At 38.4% G+C, this 19,258-nt stretch overlaps 2 protein-coding genes across 6 annotated transcripts in view; one reads left to right on the top strand and one right to left on the bottom strand.

Annotated features, from left to right (window-relative positions):
* The window catches only part of LOC123969553 (mucolipin-1-like), a 26,500-nt gene extending 18,201 nt beyond the window's left edge, over nucleotides 1-8,299 (bottom strand). The window contains exons 1-3 of one of the 3 annotated variants that reach the window (XM_046047058.1): nucleotides 8,068-8,299; nucleotides 5,580-5,734; nucleotides 4,755-4,825 (exon numbers count right to left, since the gene is read on the bottom strand). In XM_046047058.1, the coding sequence (XP_045903014.1) occupies nucleotides 4,755-4,825; nucleotides 5,580-5,734; nucleotides 8,068-8,136 (295 nt within the window). In that variant the 5' untranslated portion in view covers nucleotides 8,137-8,299. Of the gene's footprint in view, nucleotides 1-3,603; nucleotides 3,860-4,754; nucleotides 4,826-5,579; nucleotides 5,735-6,487; nucleotides 6,577-8,067 lie in introns of those variants that run through there. The other 2 variants (XM_046047057.1, XM_046047060.1) reach the window with 2 other exon arrangements.
* Nucleotides 3,302-19,258, top strand: LOC123969554 (N-acetylmuramoyl-L-alanine amidase-like). Of its 3 annotated transcripts, XM_046047062.1 has the most exons (6): nucleotides 8,456-8,552; nucleotides 9,431-9,526; nucleotides 10,621-11,481; nucleotides 17,039-17,249; nucleotides 17,702-18,059; nucleotides 18,621-19,258. In XM_046047062.1, the coding sequence occupies exons 2-5, from the start codon at nucleotides 9,454-9,456 to the stop codon at nucleotides 18,003-18,005; spliced, it is 1,449 nt and encodes a 482-aa protein (XP_045903018.1). In that variant the 5' UTR covers nucleotides 8,456-8,552; nucleotides 9,431-9,453; the 3' UTR covers nucleotides 18,006-18,059; nucleotides 18,621-19,258. The 3 variants fall into 3 exon arrangements, with proteins under 3 accessions (XP_045903017.1, XP_045903018.1, XP_045903019.1); XM_046047061.1 differs by lacking the exons at nucleotides 8,456-8,552; nucleotides 9,431-9,526 and adding an exon at nucleotides 3,302-3,411; XM_046047063.1 differs by lacking the exon at nucleotides 8,456-8,552 and having other exon boundaries at nucleotides 9,360-9,526.

Raw genomic sequence — 19,258 nt, 5'->3', positions numbered from 1 at the left:
ATTCAAAGGGATCAGTTCCTAAATTATCCAACACCTGTTTCTAACCTGTGAGAATTTCTAGCTGTTAGGGTGATATGAATAACATCCAAAATGAGCACCTAGCTTACTACAAAATCTGCTGAAGGTCACAGTATCTTAATCAACTCTTTAACAAACAAGGAAGACGGGGTGCCCTGGGATTGACCGGGTTTGCGTGCCTCGGTGAGAAGAATGAAAAACAGCCAAAAGAATCCAACCACTTCACATTTCATGCAGACAATAGGCGAAAGCAGACTGCACACACATCTTTGATCAGAGTGTGCCGATGGTCACGGCTGATAGAAATCAGACAAACAGGAGAGGGAGCAGGCCATTGACAGTGCCACTAGATTTGACACAGACTGAATAAAATCTGTTAAAATATCTGGCTCTTCCAGTTCAGGGCCGCCTGTGGAGCGCTGGCAGAAGCACCTATGTTACTGCTTGTCTGTCAATCAAAATCCTTACTGCACTGGAAATCTGTCAACAACTTCTTGTATCTGTGCTTACATCTAGTCTGGCAGTCCACAGCAGGAGGCCACCCACAGGCTGGCAGTACAAAACTTCCACTAATGCCTGAGCACGGGGTGATGATGGCGCAATGGATAAGATGCCTGCCTTTGGTGTGAGAGACCCGGGTTCAATCCCCCACTGTGACCCATCCACCATTGTGTCCCTGAGCATGATACTTCATCCCTAGTTGCTCCAGAGGAGTGCGACTTCTGACATGTATAGCAATTGTAAGTCGCTTTGGATAGAAGCGTCAGCTAAATTAATAAATGTAATGCTAAAGATATACTGATAACCATGTACTGGAGGAAGGTTGTGATTTTTTTATGAACTGAAATGCATCCTTCTTTTGCAGATGCGGATGCAGATATTTAGTGGTCGATGGCTGATATATACTGTAATGCCAATATCAAAACAAAGAAAAGTCACGCATAATGCCATTATTCCACGCAGAGTAAAATCTAATATACACGGTTATCTTAGGCAGTAACGTGTTGTTTTAGATGGAACGGATTTGCTGTCATTTAGGAACATTTACAAAAGAAGACGGTGACTGAAGAAAAATTGGGCTTGAGACTAACTTTTCACCACCTTTCCATAGAGGAGAGCTAACATCGTTCCACAGCAGCCACACTGACGAGGCTGGCTGAAGTTGATCCGCACCCCGCAGACATTTTTTGTTTATCGACCTCGTGAGTGCAGGTATGGCCCAGACAGATTAATCGATCTATCACTAGTTTCAACACAAGAGTAAATGGTCAGTTTATCCAAATTACCAAACATAAAAAATTATATACGTTTTTTACTTACCCCTAATGTTGGAAGTTCGTGGAGATGGTTTTATGTGTAGAGGTTTTGAGATATGCACCCTGGTGCCACCAAAATACTATGAAGTCACACGACACTAGTTATCAACTCAGTAAGTCAAACCAGGGTTTATGATCCAACTCACGTTCAAGAACCTCTCGTCACTTCAAAAGTCTGATTAATTTATTTAACGCACTCAACAATTTTCCAATTATTGTTCTAAATTAACTTTTAATTAATTAAGCAACGAAACAAAAAATCCATCCATGCCATAAAAAGTGCTCAAATCATTGTGGAGAGACTCTACTGTAACGTTTACTGAAAAATGACCCAAGTTACCCGCACCCAAATAGTAAAAGGTGTGGCGCTACATGACCAGTCTCTATAATGTAAAAAAATAAATGCAACCTATTGGCTATAATAAACAAATTCATATTAAACTTAATTTGAATAACAAAATACTTGGTCATTATATTTAGCATTAAATCAAAATCAAAATGAAACCATGTCTTAAAAAGGTACAACAAGTACAAGGCTTCAATCAGTCTCTGTTGGATGATATGAGTATACAAAAGCAACTCTGCATCGCCTACAGCAGCCAATAAATATATACCCTATTTCTACAAATATTGCCATTTTTCAAGAAAAATGATTGCCAGTGCTTTTATAGCGTTGATCTCTCATCTCAAACATAACCTACTCCGGAGCAGGTTAGGAGTTCAGCATACGTTACCATGAGGGCAACAGGTGAACCACCGTCGCAGGACTGAAAACCCAGGGTTTAACCTTAAGTTACCTCGCTACGGTCAAATTCTGCTTCGTAGTATAGGCCTCTGGAAAACACAAGCTGTAACGTAAGGTCCACTTGCTAGCTTTTCACAGTTTCCGAGCTTTCAACTGCATTTTACAGTCTTAAAAGCTTTGGAAAACTCTCTCATCAAACTACTGTTTCTAAGATCAAGAACTTTCACAATGAGCTTAAGATCCTTCACAGTACACAGGGGCACTAGAACCGGTGGAGCCTTATTATGTCATTCAACCCACATCAACAATCTGTCAAAAATCTTCAAACTCAACCACGCGTGAGAGGAGCTTATGAAATGGTTTTGGAGCCATTATTATGCATGGCAGTAGGGCCATTTTGATTTAGTAGATTTGCTGAAGGGGGTAGGATGGAGGTGCAGCACCTGGGTCTTAACGGGCAGACAGTGTTGACAACAGTCTCTTTTAGACTAAGAAAACCCACAGTCTAATTTTCTGACATTTTATAGACCAACATGACAAACATGTAATCGATTAATCGAGAAAATAATCAACATACGAATTGTGAATGAGAATAACTGTTAGCAGCAGCCCCAGTTTGTTGATTTTGTTTTCTCACTGCTTTAACCTAATTACAGTATATGCCTAATTATAGTCCACAATACATGCAGTTGAAGGTAAAACCCCCTAACTACACTACCAGGGCTGAAACTGATGATTATTTTACATTTCAGTTAATCTGTAAATTATTTTTAAGATTGAACAAACTATGACTTTGTCTAAAAATGTCAGAAAATAGGGAAACAGCATAGATTCATAGTGTTGTTCAAATGGATGAAAGCAGCAAACCATCACATAAAAAACCTGGAAAAAGACTTTTTTGACATGAAAATAGAATCAAGCGATTAATTCATTGTCAAAATCATAATACAGTGTCAATCATTTCAGCTCTAATGTAGTCTAAATCTATTAATAATTAAAAAATAAAACCTGTAGCAGAGTGTAAACACACTTTTCTATTTTGTAAAATGACTCTGAAGGCTGACAAAGTCTTTCAACATACAAGGACTTCTAGGAGAAAATAATAATTTAATAGCTCTCTCTAACTGGTGTTTATTAGTTTTTTAACGGCTATGACAATCAAAAGGAGGCGATGATGTCTAACCGCCTTTGTGTTATTCAGTTACATATCTGCCTGACTGGTGCTGCTCCTTTTTCTGTATTAAGACATGATGACTGATCGTGTCATCACAGCAAAATCCCCGATGTTGACAGAGATGTTTGTGAGAAATACACTTGCTGCTGCTGCTGATGGTGAGTTACGTTAGTGTAGCGCAGCTGCTCAGAAGATCACAGAACAACAACGTTAACTACATTTTAGACTCCAGGTTTAAATCACGGAGATAAACAGCCAAACAACCTCTACTCGTAAAAAGACAAATGCGTCATGACTAACGTTGACGGAGGTTATATTTTAACGTTAAATGTCGGCAGCAGACACATTACCTGGGGAGTGCTGGTGTCCCGTCGCAGCCATGTAGCTAACCTTGTAAAAAACAATAAATATGTAAAAGCATGCAGCTAAAAGCGCGGAGTACCCGACTGTAACTCTCACGGTACACAGCTGTCCTGAAACAGCAGCCGGGTGGAGCTGCTCTGCTCATGGGCTCTGCGGGCTGCCGTTAGCTGGAGAAGTGAATAGCTCGGTCTCTCTTCCGGTCCCGCAGGTCACGTGCCTCACAACACGTGACCATGCTACTGGCAGTTCTGTGCTCATGTGCCAGGACTCCTGATTTACACCACAATTATCAAACGATCCGCTGCAAGGCACGATTTACAACTTGTTAAGTTATATTCTGTGGCCTGACATAGGGTTATTCATTACTATTTTTATACACTGTGACTGCTCCTACACGAATCATCTAAATTTGTCAAAATCTAATACACAAAGTAACATAAATTGAACTAACCATTATTCAGGGGTCATAAGTGAGACTCTTAATAACTGCACAAATTCCCAATATTACCGGGTTTAAGTTATTCTACAAAAGTGAATGACTGTCTTTCTCAGTGTGTATTCATGTGCATTTACTGTCCTCAATGCAGACCCAGAAGCAAATTAAAACCTTCTAAATATCTAGTATTATTAAAACAAACGCATCCTTGGCAGAAGTATAAACTGATAGGCAGGCTTTTCTATGCATGTATGAATTATTTTCAACAGACTTTTAATTTCAACATGTGTTTGTAATTCAAAATAAGTTTCATAAATAGGACTGTTGGGCTGGATGACCTTACAGGTGTTTCCGTTTGTCTGGTCGCTAACTGAGAAGGTTACCGCTCAACATAGTTAGACAAACAAAAGATGTCGCCTTTATCTATAATTATTTTCTGTCACGATCAATAAGGACAAACTCTGCAAAGAAGTCTGGTGAGACTGTCAAATGTCAATAATATAGTTTCTAGTAGATCTTAGTCATTAGTGAATTCAGTCCAGATTAACCTCAAAGCTTTTAAAGGTGTAGATACAAAAACAGGCCATCTCCTGCAACAGACTTCAACTGTATCATTAGTCAAACACTTTTCCATCACACATTCGTGGTACTCGAAAACAGGAGCGCAGTGAGAAGTTCTCTTTTCTTGGACAAATGACTCACCATCACTCCCTGCTTTCCCTACACGTAACTTTCCAGTTGCAGTATCTCTTACGGTAAAACACCCGTGATTTCTGAAAGCATAAAATTTAAATAGTGTTATTCCCAGGGATCAAGAACACATATCTTTATCCAAAAAAACATCCCCTTATGTATTTATTTACGTTTGATCAGAGCTAAATAGAGGTTTAAACATTATATTGCACAAACACACTCTCCAACCACAGTGCTTTCATTGCAGGCTTAAAGTGTGACACAAATAAAGCGGCCCAATCTTTGGGATGCATCCCTGTTAGACTGTGTTGTGGTGATCCCACGACACAAACATGTGTAGACCGTCTGACAGGGATACAGCTTTTGTACCATCATGCCGGCCAAAAGAGATGCAGTCATACGTTTTATCTGACTAATATGGCAACATGGGGAAATGGAAGATTTTACATCAGCTGTTTTGTTGGGAAATTGAAGGGGTCAGCCTAACACGCTGTACAAAAACCAAGAACCCCATCAGCAGCACAAGATTAACCAGCTGTTCCAGATAAATAAATAGTGAGATGTTCATATTCTGAACTTGCCCCGACAAGTCCCCTCCGTTTCCGCTGCAAAGGCGTGAAATCAATAAACATTTCTTGAGTAACAGATACATTCAATACAATATACAATAGTTCTTCTTTAGAGATGAAATGATGATTAGTCCATTAATTTATTACTTGAGTGAGGGAATGATAATTAACAACAATTTTGATAATTGATTGATAATTGTGATTTTTTTGCTTTTCTAAATAACTTGATCATGAGCTTGGGGCTCTTGTGACAGTGGACGGTGACCTTGGCGGGGACGCTGCTGAGGGCAAACATGGCCTCTGGATCACTCCAGTGAAGGCTGCATGGTTCGAGGTGTACACGTTGACGAGGTGCTCTTTTTCGATGGCCCGCTCCAGCTCGTCTGCCTCCTTGCCAAACAAGGCTCTCCACGCAGATACCTGTGCAGAACAATGCAAATGACGGATGTAGGCGGAGGTTCACACTGGAATTATCACTACGCTAGCTGTTATGTATTTAGGTTTCATTTAATTCCCATTATTCATCCTAAAAGAGTTTACAAAGTGCTTTGACAGGAGTTGCGTGCCTCGGTGAGAAGAATAAAAAACAGCCAAAAGAATCCAACCACTTCACATTTCATGCAGACAATGGGCGAATGGCGACTGCACACACATCTTTGATCAGAGGAGTGTGCAGATGGTCACAGCTGATAGAAATCAGACAAACAGGAGAGGGAGCAGGCCATTGACAGTGCCACTAGATTTGACACAGACTGAATAAATCTGTTAAAATATCTGGCTCTTCCAGTTCAGGGCCGCCTGTGGAGCGCTGGCAGAAGCACCTATGTTACTGCTTGTCTGTCAATCAAAATCCTTACTGCACTGGAAATCTGTCAACAAACTTCTTGTAGGCCTATCTGTGCTTACATCTAGTCTGGCAGTCCACAGCAGGAGGCCACCCACAGGCTGGCAGTACAAAACTTCCATTAATTCCCGAGCAAAAGATATACTGATAACCATGTACTGGGGGAAGATTGTGACATTTTATGAACTGAAATGCATCCTTCTGTTGCACTTTGCCATGTGCACTTGGTTCAGAGTCACCACAAGAGTTGTTATCAAGGAGAAGAAAAAAAGGCCCGATAATAGGGCTTCAAATGGTCAGTTTACCAAACAGATCAAAACATTACTTACCCCTAATGTTAGAAGTTTGTGGAGATAGTTTTTGGTTTTATGCGATGAGGTTTTGAAATATGCACCCTGCTGCCACCACAACACCATGAGGGAAGTATGTTTTTTTTTTTTAAAACCCTGCATGGTGCAAAGCAGCACGGTGTGAACACATTGTGTGTTGTAGAGCTGCAACCATTTATCCATTAGCTTACTAGCTAATCAGCAACTGTTTTGATAATTGATTAATTGGTTTGAGTTTCTCTGATTCTAGCTTCCTAAATGTGAATATTTCCTGGTTTCTTCGCTCCTGTATGACAGTCAACTGAACATCTTTGGGTTGTGGACAAAGCAAGATATTTGAGCATGCCATCATGGGCTTTGGGAAACACTGATCAATCTTTTACCCCCATTTTCTGACATTTTATAAACCAAACATGTAATCGATTAATCGAGAAAATAATCCACACATGAATCGTCAATGAGAATAGCCTAATTGTTAGCAGCAGCCTTGGTGTGTTGATTTTGTTTTCTACAGTTTATTAGTACAATGTTGATATAAAAGGTTGATGAAATTGCCACTATCCAATTTTATTTCAATTTTAATACTATGATGTTAATTTTGCTACTGTATCTCACATCATAAATGGACACGTCATATTGTAATTGATGCACTGGCAGTGCCAGCGCTTACACCATGTTTGCTCAGAGGAAAGTTGTAAAGGCGGCAATGACGCGCAGGACTGATCAGCCCCAGGAATACTATTATAAACAGGCAGAATGCAAACATTACTATATCATTACTTTTTACAGCAGGAATAAATTTTTATCTTTTGACATTATAGATCGTGTTCTAGATCTGTTGGGTTTTTTGCTACTATTTATCCCACAGGCATCACTGTACTGTTTCATCATATCTAAAATACTCCTGATACAATGATGCTTGAATGCCTTGTAATGAAGAACTCTGCCTCTTTCACGTGATATATGATTGATATATTGAGACAATATATACAGGATCACCAACGTTAGGTTTAGTGTATCTTCCTGTACATTGTTCTTGGTATATCAAAACCAGAGTCAAATTCTTTGTCTGCATAGGCATAGGCTACTTGTCCAATAAAGTTGATTCTGTTTGGAGGGTCGGTCTGCTTCTTCACCTCTCTTACCACATCGCTTTCACCTCTGTTATCTGTTTATTATGACTTGACAACCAGGCGGGTAGTAGGCTATTTACTTAGGTAAAAGAATCAATAGGCTTTCCTCAATGTGAAAATAGGCCTACTCCATTTCATGCAAATTAAACATTTTACTTAAATAATCAGCTTAATGTACCACCGTAAAATAAGTGGAAAAACTACCAGTCTAGTGAGATTTTTTAAACCTGCTTTTGAAAGAGATCAAACTTGTTTCATGAACTACATATCAGTGTTTTAAAGGAAGAGGTAATGAAGGATTGCCGCTTTAGAATCAGGTAAATAATAATAAAACCAGGTAACTTCTCTTAAAACAAGTTGTTATCTCAATGCCGTAGGGAGTGCAGTGGGAGATTGGTTCGCGTTTGTGTTTGAACCACGCATAATGTCGAAGGCGCTCACACTCACCTCAGCTTTGGGTCGGCACAGAGGCCGCTTCAAAACAGCAGACTTGCCAGTGGTGAAGCGAGTCTCCATTATAATTAAATTAACAGCTGTTGCGGTGCAAAGGGAGAAAGAAGTTACATTAGAGGCACAAGCTGCTGGACTGGACCTAACTGCTAATAAAGCTTCTAATGTAAATGTGTCAGGGATATTTTTTCATTCCAGCGTTCACAACAAGACACACTACAGCCTCACAGTTCACATGCTCACTTACTACACCTGCTTTTGTTGTCTTTTTGATTACTTCCAGTTCCCAGTATTAACGTAACTTTGTCACATGACCAGTGATCGATCCTGATTTCTTGACGTAGGCTACTTGTCTCCAGACCATGGACTTTCAAAACATCCACTGTCCAAACTCAGATAACACACCGATAGACAAAGCTAAGTTTGCAAGTATCTACCTTGTACAGTGTTAAATTAAATTCTGAGACATTACGAAATAAGAAGTAAGTCAATCTTTTAATTTTGACATATATGTCACAACTTTGATTTTAGTCGGCCTATGTCTTTGATTTTTCTTTTGGTCAAAATTTTGCACGTATGGTTTTGGCTTAATAAACTGCAGTTTGGACATAAAAGTAATCCCATAAAACTGCAATCAGTGCATAAAACTACTAAGAAGGGAATATGTCCTTAATTTTGTGACAAAATGTTATAACTATATGTCAGTGAAGCCTATTAGTGATAATTTAACACCAGTTTTGTGATGCCAGCTTTATGGCACCTCAAATGACAGAATCAGGACAGTTCTTGTTTTCACATGCATTAAAGGTTCATGTAGTTGACTGTTTATGTGATCACCAGTGACTAAAACGTTTCATGACACTTGTGAGTACACAGCAGATGTTCACATCAGCTAAGATGGTAAACATTAACAATAAATTCACTTAATATATTGAATGGTATACTGCATACAAAGTAAGCTGTACAAGGCCACCTAACATGTGGGGAAAGAGTGACATAATTAGAAAAAGCACTTATTTGTAATCGGTGTAATAAACATTATGCAGGGGCCCAGACTTTGTTTTGCTCATGGCTCACTTTAACTTAACTGTAGGCTGAATCAATATTTGGAGCTGTCAGTGTACAAAGAGTACTCTTCCCTATTAGGACACAACATTGCAGTCGCGCACGTACACCTATACACCTACAGAACTCGTCTCAGGAGTTGTGTGGAGTGCAACTGTGCCATTCAGTTTACTTTTTTGGAAAGCCTGCATGTTAAGAGTTTTTGTAGAGATTCTTTCATACCGTCTCTTGTTCATTCAGCTTGGAAACAGAAAGAAATTAATATTTTTTTGTTTAACTGAAATCTTTTTTTCAGAGACAACAAGCAGGAGATGCAACATGACTTTATTGAGAATGTCGTTTTTTGTTCTGGCTTTATCCTACGTCTTTACTGTTAATAGCAGGCCAGCAGGTAAGTTCATGTCATTTAAAATGTAGTGTTCAGCAGTGTTAAATTCATCATTAGGCTACACAATTTCTTTTTTCGAATGCTGATAAGTAATATTTTCTTTCTAGGCCACCAGTCATGTTGTGATTGTCATCTTTAATTCAAGAAAGAGCAGCTTGTGCTTCCCATCTATTTTATAAGTCAAATATTGAAGTTTTACATGTTGTGTTCTTAAGATTATCTCCTCCAACAAGCATCAATGAGATGTTGGTTTAGTAATTTTCCATCTGAAGAATCAGCTGTCAAGGAGGCAGAGTAGAGAAGGCCACAACAGTTTGCCATACAACAACACCAACTGAAGGGACTGTACAACAATTATTGGGAGGGTGGTGGTAGGGTTTGGGTTCAGACAAGGTCATGTGTTTTTGAGTCTTTTAAAGAAAAATGATATTAAATGGCATTAGTCACTTGAGAAAATGGCTCAAAAGCAACATTATGTGAAAAGATTTTTCTAAATGATCAATAGTGATGTCATCTTGTCCATAGTGGTGTCAGATCAAAAAACACCCTATATGAGTTGTTCTGGGGGGCACTGACAAGCAGTATAGTTTGTTGTCTAATGTGAAGGACTTGTTGGTCTTGGTAGTCTAAATCTAATTGGCAGAGAGACTTCCTATATATCTCTCTATATTTGAAATTAGTCAAATTGTATCAACCAATGGTGTTGCAGTTTTTTCTAAGTCAAAGGGTTCACAGGAAATATTGATGAGGCTGGGGAGGGCCTTGCTTTACTAAAAATCAAAACAGGCCTGGTTCAGGCCTACGCTCTACTGCAGTAATTTTTGTACTGTCCCTAATTTAGCTGTAATCTGAATATGGCCATCAAGGTATCATTGACTGTGCCACATACATTTGGGAGGGTATTAAAACCATTTTGAAACCTCATTTATGTTCTCTTTCCTTCTTTCTACAAACAAGTTGTTGTTAAATTGTGTTTAATAATGTCATTCAGCAAGGGTCACAATGTGACATGAAGAAAAAGAGTTCAATCACCAACTCATCATTGCACTCAGTGTTCTTCCTTTACTTTTTTTGTCCCTAATTTGTGTGGTTGTCAGGTGTCCACCTGCGTAACATGGACAGCTTCATCCGAGCCGTGCAGCAGGTTGAAGACTCCAACCCCGGGCTGTCCCCTCTGGCTCTGGTCAGGGCCCTGAGGAGGACCGCCGGCCACGACGATGTGATGACAATCCATTTCTTGGGTGCATCAAATAATCTCAGTGATGGCGAGGCCCTGGAGACTTCCATTCTCAATGCCTCATCCTTTAGCTTTTTTGACAAGGCCATCCACCACATTGTGACAGATTACGGAGAGGAACGTGGGGTAGTTCTCGCTCCAGATGGCACCACAGTAGCCCTTGCACCTTTACTGCTAGGAATTGAATCGGGACTGAAAGCCAAGTTGGAGGGGACGCCAGCTGTTGGGATCTTCCCTCTCACCTTAGGCAGGACGCTGGGCCTGTCCTTCTTCAGCCTCCAGGACTTCCCGCCATCTTATCGCCTGGGGCCTAACGGGTGCTGGGACAGTGTGGACCACCCTAAGGTGTTCAAGCTGTCTCGGGCTGCCACTCTGGCAACTAATGCTGTTATTAATGGGGGTATGGATGGAGCTATACTGGGCATGGACCTCACCAACCTACCTACGTCTGAACAGCCGCAGGCCCTCAGTGAGATTTTGAAAGGCTACTATAGTTTTATTCTGCATGAGGGACAAGGTCTTGATGCTGTGACCAGCCATGTTAGCCCGAGGCGAAGGGAGATCTCCAGAGCCATTCTGGAGCCACTGGATCTTCACAGCCAGTTGATGGAGGTACTAGCGTTAGTCTGGAAGCTGGAGAAGACAGAATGGATTGCTCTGGACCCTGATGTGGGGAAGGCAGTGAAGGATGGATTGGAGGCCTTTGTGCACAAATACTGGGGTGAGCTATGAAATTATTCTGAAAGCCGTGGTGACTTTTACTGTCATAGACGTTTATGAAAAACAGGGAAATATTCACATTTGATGAGCAGGAGCCTGAGATTCTTGCTGAGAAACTGCTTAGATAATATCAGATTATCAAAATTGTTACCGATTTATTTTCTGCTGATCAACCAATCAATTAATCAAATTGTTGCAGCGCCAGCATAAAGCTCTCAAGATAGTTAAAGAATCCTGTGCAGAATAGTATCTCATTATTAAGAACTAGGTAACACTGTATTTGAAGGTGCTTGTAATAGGCAGTAATTAATAGTTAAAAGACACTTATAGACCTTATAGGCTGCTTATAAACATAAATAAGTCAATATAAGTGTTAAAGCATAATTAACACATTATTGCTTATAAGACAATTATAGGCTCTTATTAGAAACATGTTAACAAGTTATATATACCTCATGAACCTTAATAAGATGTTTATTAACATTAGTGAACTTAATGAGTGTTAGTAATGTCCTAAAACACATTTATTATTGCTTGTAAGATATTACACTTGTATATATTTAAGAGCACTTATTAGAAACTTGTTAAAGGTTTATAGACCACTTATCAATGTTAATAGGATTTTCAATTACAGTAATCAGGCTGTAAGAAGTTTATATTACTGCCTTATAAAGGCTAATATATTCTTATTTATGCACTTATTAACCATTAACAATGCAACTTTGCAGCTACCTAAACTAAAGTGGGAACAGTGCTTTATTTAAATTAATAAACCCTTTATTATGCATTTATTAACCATTAACAATGCTCCTTTGCAGCTACCATTAACAATGCTCCTTTGCAGCTACCTACTATTAAGATGAGTAAATGTTTATAAAAATAACTAATACAAGAAGGATGTGGAAAAATATTTAAATAGTTAGTGTTATAGTTGTGAAGCACAAAATCATACTCATATACCTTTTTTTTTTACATTTCATAACTTTCAAATAAACGCAGCAACCAAAAGAAGAGTATATTAAACTACTCAAACACACAAATAAAATAAAAGCAATTACAAATGCATTTTCTTCAACATTATGGGAGGCATTTATGTTTCAATATTATTTGTGTGAACAGATGAGCGATCTGTGTAAATGTGTAATCTGTAAATATAAAACATTGCACAAACACAAAATATAGATTTTTAAACTCACAAAAATATTTTGCAAATAGAAAACAGAACTGCAAATACACAAACAAATTCCACAAATAATAAAAATATCTGTTAATATATTTAATAGTTTACAAATAAATGAACCACCATTTGTGAATATCTTCCGCACATTTACTACCGATGGAAAGAAAATCGACTCGTGTCATTCGGCTGTTTTCGGAAACCATGTGATGATGCCGGCTGACGCCCGCTGATGATGTAAAACGGCCTCCGAACTGAGTCAGAAAGGTGGAAATGACGTCATCCCTGGGCATCATCCGGCATCATCACGTGGTCTCCGAAAACAGCCGAATGACACGGGTCGATTTTCTTTCCATCAGCGGAAAGTTTGTTTCAAAACTTCGTGCGTGAAGAACTGAGATCAACAAATACAGGCGGGACTCACAAATGCCTGTTTGAAAGTGACAAATGTTTGGAAGATATTCACAAATACTTTTCAACAATTTGCAAATTGTTGAAGATTGAAGATATTCACAAATGTGGTTCATTTATTTGTAAACTATTTAATATATTCACAGATATTTTTATTATTTGTGGAATTTGTGTATTTGCAGTTCTGTTTTCTATTTGCAAAATATTTGTGAGTTTACAAATCTTCATTTTGTGTTTGTGCGAAGTGTTTTTACACTTCGATTACACATCTACACACAGATCGCTCATCTGTTCACACAAATAATATTGAAACATAAATACCCCCATACAAGTGTGTTTTTCAGTCCTCCACCTTCAACAATGTCTGTATGGCATTTAGGCCAGTAAGATGACCTTGAGATCGTAGACTTTGGGGAACATTTTTGGTTCCCATCCTCCAGCTCCACGAAGATCTTCTGAAAAACCTTAAAAGGCCCATTAGGTAGGTGAAAGCCCTACAATGGGAACACCAAAAAGGACCAGTGCTCCTGCGATGGCTATTCCAGCTTGCTTTTTAAGACCTCCCTCCCTGATTTCTCTTGTCCACAAATACGTTGAGTGCAAACTAAGGGAGGGCCTCTTGGATGGCTGAAGCATCGTTGTCATCACAAACCTGTGAAATATACCAGAGAGAATTAAACCTACTTTTTTTTGATAATGTTAAGAACACATATAACTCTTTGCTCTCCCTCTGAACAGATATCTGGGTGGGATTAAGTAGTTGCTGTGGTCATTTTGAGCGTTGTTGGGATTTAAGTCAAGAAATGTGTGTGCACATCAGAAATACATTTGTGAACCTTAATGTTTTTCTCACATGGATTTACCTACATTTCTAAACAATAACTATTTTCTGTGAACTGAAAAATATTTATGTGGAGAGAGTCATGTATATATAATCAAGAAAAAAATTTGCGATTCCTGCAGTGAGCATTAATAAAAAGGTGAGGGGTCAGAAAAAAAACTTCTCTTTACCTGATAGTCCTTGATTAAGTCCTCAAGGTAGAGAATGAGGCCTCTGATCACAGCTTCTCTCTTTCAAATATATGGAATACAAGATTATCTTACAGTACAGATATCAGAATGCTACAACATTAAACCAACAGCTACAATATTAAAAGTACATGCCTCGTTTATGATGTCAAGGGTCTCATCAAATTCCTTCCCAACAGTTCCTCCCTTCCAATCTACGTGTGTCTGTCCAACTTCCCTGGGAATGTGGAAAGGAATTAGAGACACATGGGAAAGAGAAACAGTATACCAAGAAAAAGTAACCCTAGAAACTACCAACATAGGATCAATATTAAATAGATTATCAAGGTAATGGGAACTAATGCACAGCAAGCAACATCTGGTGCATACACATTAGAAATTAAATCTTGCTGTTCATAGTAAAAAAAACAACTTAGTTTTTAGATCTATCAATTTGCTCTGTGAAATGCAAAAAACCCCCCAAACAGGACAAGTAGAACTCTGCCATCTGAAATGAAAACAACTTTTTCTCTTAGAGCCAGCATAATTGTTACATGTAAATGGTTGAATTTAGGGTTATTTCAACCAAACCAGAGTGGTGGTTGTTGGAACAACGGAAAGACAACTAAGATGTTTTGAGAAGGTTTTATCTTGTTTCTGTCGACTTTAAATGAAGTGTGTTTTATGATGATAAAATTACGGTTAATTCGAATAGAGTCTGGTGGGTTTGGCGATTTCAGGGATGTTCCATGTTAAAACAAAAAGGATCTTACTCTTTAACAAAAGGTCGACCTCAGCAGGGATTCTTTCCATAATGTTGTCAGACACTAAGAATAATTATCTGAGCATGTCAGTGGCAAAACAAGCACATGTTGTGGATGTAAATTGAAGGCGTGTAGCTGCCTCTTAATGTTACATTGTAGCTTCTTTCGCCTTCTTTTTGCCACTGCAGCGGTCTCATGGACCAATTTCAAATGTCCAGGTTGAAAGAAAACAAAGTTAAATTACTCTAAGACATTATTCAAGCTGCTCTAAAAATCCAAGTGCCTATGTTGGCTTACACTACATGCCTTATTTTATAGCTGCATGCTAACATTAGCTTCAAATTAACTTCACACTAGAGCCAACTATCGGCACACTGGCAGAGTTTCAATTACACATGAAGCAACTAAAGCCACCTACCAGCTTAAGCTTCGCATGGCGCAGAAATAATAGTAACTTAGATACATTACTCCGGCTTCCAGTATGAATCCAATCTAACAACATTATCTCCAAATGACACGTAGCTAACCACTTTGCTAACTGTTTTCGTACCTTAAATTACATCCACGTTCCTCGTATGAAATGCAAGGGGTTTCTTAGACAAACAGAACAGGAAGGGAAGTTGGAGTCAACGAGGCTCCTCCAGGCTCCTCCCGCACAATAATTTTTTATACTTAGTATATAGGTTTGTTGTGTGTGTGTGTGTGTGTAACTAAGAAGATTGGCTGTGATTACTTCATACATTTTGTAAAGAAAAAATGCACAATACATAGGCCCTATTTATTCAAAACTTGATATATTCATGTAAAGATACAAACTTAACATTTTATTGTTAATATCACAGATTTAATTACATTACAACATTTACTCCTACTTGGAATTTGGTGCAGTCTTAAATAAGTTTTAATAAAGAGGGATCCCTGCTACCTCTTCTATTTGGGTGGAGCTCATAAATATCTTACAAGCCAATAATAAACGTATTTTGGGATATTACTATTAATGTTAATAAACATTTTATTAAGGTTCTTAAGGTAGGCCTATATATAACTTGTTAACAAGTTTCTAGTAAGTGCTCATACCGATGCTAATAAGAAATAAGAAATGTGTTCATTCATATTTTGAGAAAATACTTATAAAGTCTTATCAATGTTAATAAAGATGTATTTTATAAGCTGCCTATTAACATTAAGATTATTTTAATAAGTTCACTACAAGTGTCTTACAAGGAAATAACAACTGTTATTTTCTCAATAACCAATCCTTATAAAGTCTAATTAATGTTAATAAACATCTTATTAATGTTAATGACAGGTATATAAACCACCAACAAGTTTCTAATAACAGCCTATTAGTGTCTTATAAGCAATTATAAATTTGTTAATTGTGCTTTAGTTAACACTTATTTGTGTTTATAAGCATCTTAAAGTGTTAATTACTGCTTATTACAAGCACCTTAAAATAAAGTGTTACCAAGAACTATGTTATATTGTGTGTAGTCTGGTGAGTCTTGGATAGCCCAACAAATACTGGAGTTTTGAGCCACAACATTGAACTTTGAGAGTGTAAAAAATTCAGTTTTCATCAATCAGTTTTTATTTTGCATTAACACATTACATAAACAAACATTTTTCATAAGAATCCACTAAAGGGTAGGTTCATCCCCGGTTGAAAAAGGGATTTCACACACAGGACTGTGCTTCTACTTTGTGTACTTCAGCATTTAACAATAGCTGTTTTGGTAACAGCAGGCAGACGCTGTTAACGAAAAGGCTTTGATAAACCCGCTGTGCACTATACCTGCTAGTTGGTAGAGACCAAAAACAGAGACAAGTAAAGTGAATATTATGTGACTTATATTCAACAGGTGGACACAGATCCCAAAATAAATGAGAATGTTGCTGGATTTGTAAATAAACAATTTTTTGTTTTTTTCTGGTGGACAAACTACATAATAGCATCATTCTTTCTAAATTACTTGAAATATATCTTCTGTTTTTCTGTACAGAAATTTCTTGTGGCTTATCAGCCAACATATAAATAGATATTCATACTCTATATCTGATATAAGATAATATCGGTCAGGCTGTAGACTCCAGTCTTGGACCTCTAGTTTTGAATGTTGAAAAAATAAGCTTGTGACATAGAAAATCTGTAGTGGTTTTAAAATCCTAACCACCATCCTCTCTCCTCCTCTCCTCAGACTGCCCTCAAATCATCCCTCGTTGTCAGTGGGGGGCAAAAGCCCAAAAGGGTGCACCTATCCCACTGTCCCTGCCCCTCCAATTTCTCTATGTTCACCACACCTATGAGCCATCCTCGCCCTGTTTATCCTTCCCAAACTGCTCTCGCAACATGAGATCCATGCAGCGTTTCCACCAGGAAGATCGTGGCTGGAGCGACATAGCATACAGGTAACCTTTAAAGGAATGGTCTGACATCTTGGGAAACACACTTAATATATGTATGATACATTTGCTTTCTTTTGCTGAGAGTTAGATGAGAAGATTGATTGATTAATGCTTTTATAACTGTATTTAGTGTGGAGACAGGAAGCGATTATGCCAAGCTAGGCTAATCACCAGTCATTACTTTAAGGCCTATTCATATTGTGTTACTGTTAATGGGAGTATTTGTAAGAATGCTGCTGATTGCATGTCGTTTATGCATGTAAGCACATATTGTTGGAAATGTTTAAAAATCTTAAATCTTTAAAATTCATTTGGCATTCATTCTGAATATTTTACACTATTTGTTTTAACATTGCATTCATGTTTAAGTTTACTTCAGACCAGTTACTATAGTCTACACTGCATTCACTAATCATGTGCTGCAGCCTGCTCATGCCTCATCTTCATGCCCTCAGCTTTGTGGTCGGGTCTGATGGCTATGTCTATGAAGGCAGAGGTTGGAACCATCTTGGCACACACACCAGAGGGCACAATGACATTGGGTACGGAGTGTCAATCATTGGTAACTACACTGCCACGCTGCCGTCTCGCCATGCCATGGACCTGTTGCGCCATCGTCTAGCCCGATGTGCAGTAGATGGAGGACGACTGACTTCCAACTTCACCATCCACGGCCACAGACAGGCAGTGAACTACACCGCCTGCCCTGGAGACGCCTTTTTTTCAGAAATAAGAAGCTGGGAGCACTTCAGGGAATGACAGCACCGCCACTGCCAGTCCGGGATTTTTAAACACCATTTATAAATCTTCCGGGTATGATAATTGTCACTGCTGACTGTTCATTTTTATTACTTCTAGTAATAGTATAACTGTATGAAATGGCTCTTGAATTAATCCTCCAGACTCTGGACTAGTTTCTCATTTTGACGTAGTTGACTCGGTTCCCATCCACCTCTTCCAGTGCAAGATTAATTTAAATCAATGTTGCTTTGAATGACGGCCAACCAGATGGATCTGTCTGGTCATCCTCACCTACGGGGCACCAGTGGGTTTAATACTGAGGCTCTCTGGAGCTCATTCAGGTTTGGGTCTCCTAAAAGGTCCTTACAACTAAGATGAGTTAGTTTTATTTGTAGATGATGGTTGTTGATCTTATAATAATTGCTAACTGTGGGATTTGTGGCTTTAATCAACCTTTCAATTTATGAATACATGTCTGATCATATTAATGGAGACTTTATGTACATTGTCAGGCATGTATGTATGTATAGGAATAATACACGTTTTGTTCCAAGTAACAAATCAATGGGACAGAGAAAAAAAAAAAAAAAAAAACCATTTAACCATTTGTCTTTTATCTTTTTTATTTTACAGGAACCTGGCTCTTCAAGAACAGAATAGTGAAGAGGCCAACTGTAATAAATGGGATTATTTCTAATACACATTGACAGTGCAGTGACAGCATTAACTTTACAGAGAAAACTATGAACCTTAGAATGATTGGCATCCTGCATTTTAATGTTTTTGTGAATGAATAACATAATATTCACAGAAGTCCGAGTTGACTTCAGTCACTGACTTTTCCTCAAAGTGTCAGAAATTTGGTGTTTTTTTGTACAATTCTTTATTTTTGTGCCACCATTACTTGTTAAAGGCTTAAGGCATTTGAGTGGATACGACTGTGAACTATTGAGTATAATCAATGCAGATAATTAGGAAAGTGACATTAACCAGTAGTGAATTAATGTGGTGTTAGAAATCTTGCTGGGTGTGGTGTCAGATTGCCTCGGTGAGGTAATTTGAAGACAAAGACATACAATCTAAAAGGATAAAACTCCATGCAAGTTGGTGGATAATTTCATTACTGTCTGCTGTGTTTCCTCATAAATAGGAAAGAGGAAAAAGCTCAGGTCCAGGACTCAGTAAACACTTGACTATGTAAACAGAAAACTTAAAACAACACACATAATAAAGCGTACTGCAGGGGTGCAAGGTGCAGTTATGGAAAGACA

Source organism: Micropterus dolomieu, linkage group LG04 (genome assembly GCF_021292245.1).
Source record: "Micropterus dolomieu isolate WLL.071019.BEF.003 ecotype Adirondacks linkage group LG04, ASM2129224v1, whole genome shotgun sequence".
Taxonomy (NCBI): Eukaryota; Metazoa; Chordata; class Actinopteri; order Centrarchiformes; family Centrarchidae; genus Micropterus; species Micropterus dolomieu.
This window is presented reverse-complemented; position numbering and strand designations above follow the sequence as displayed.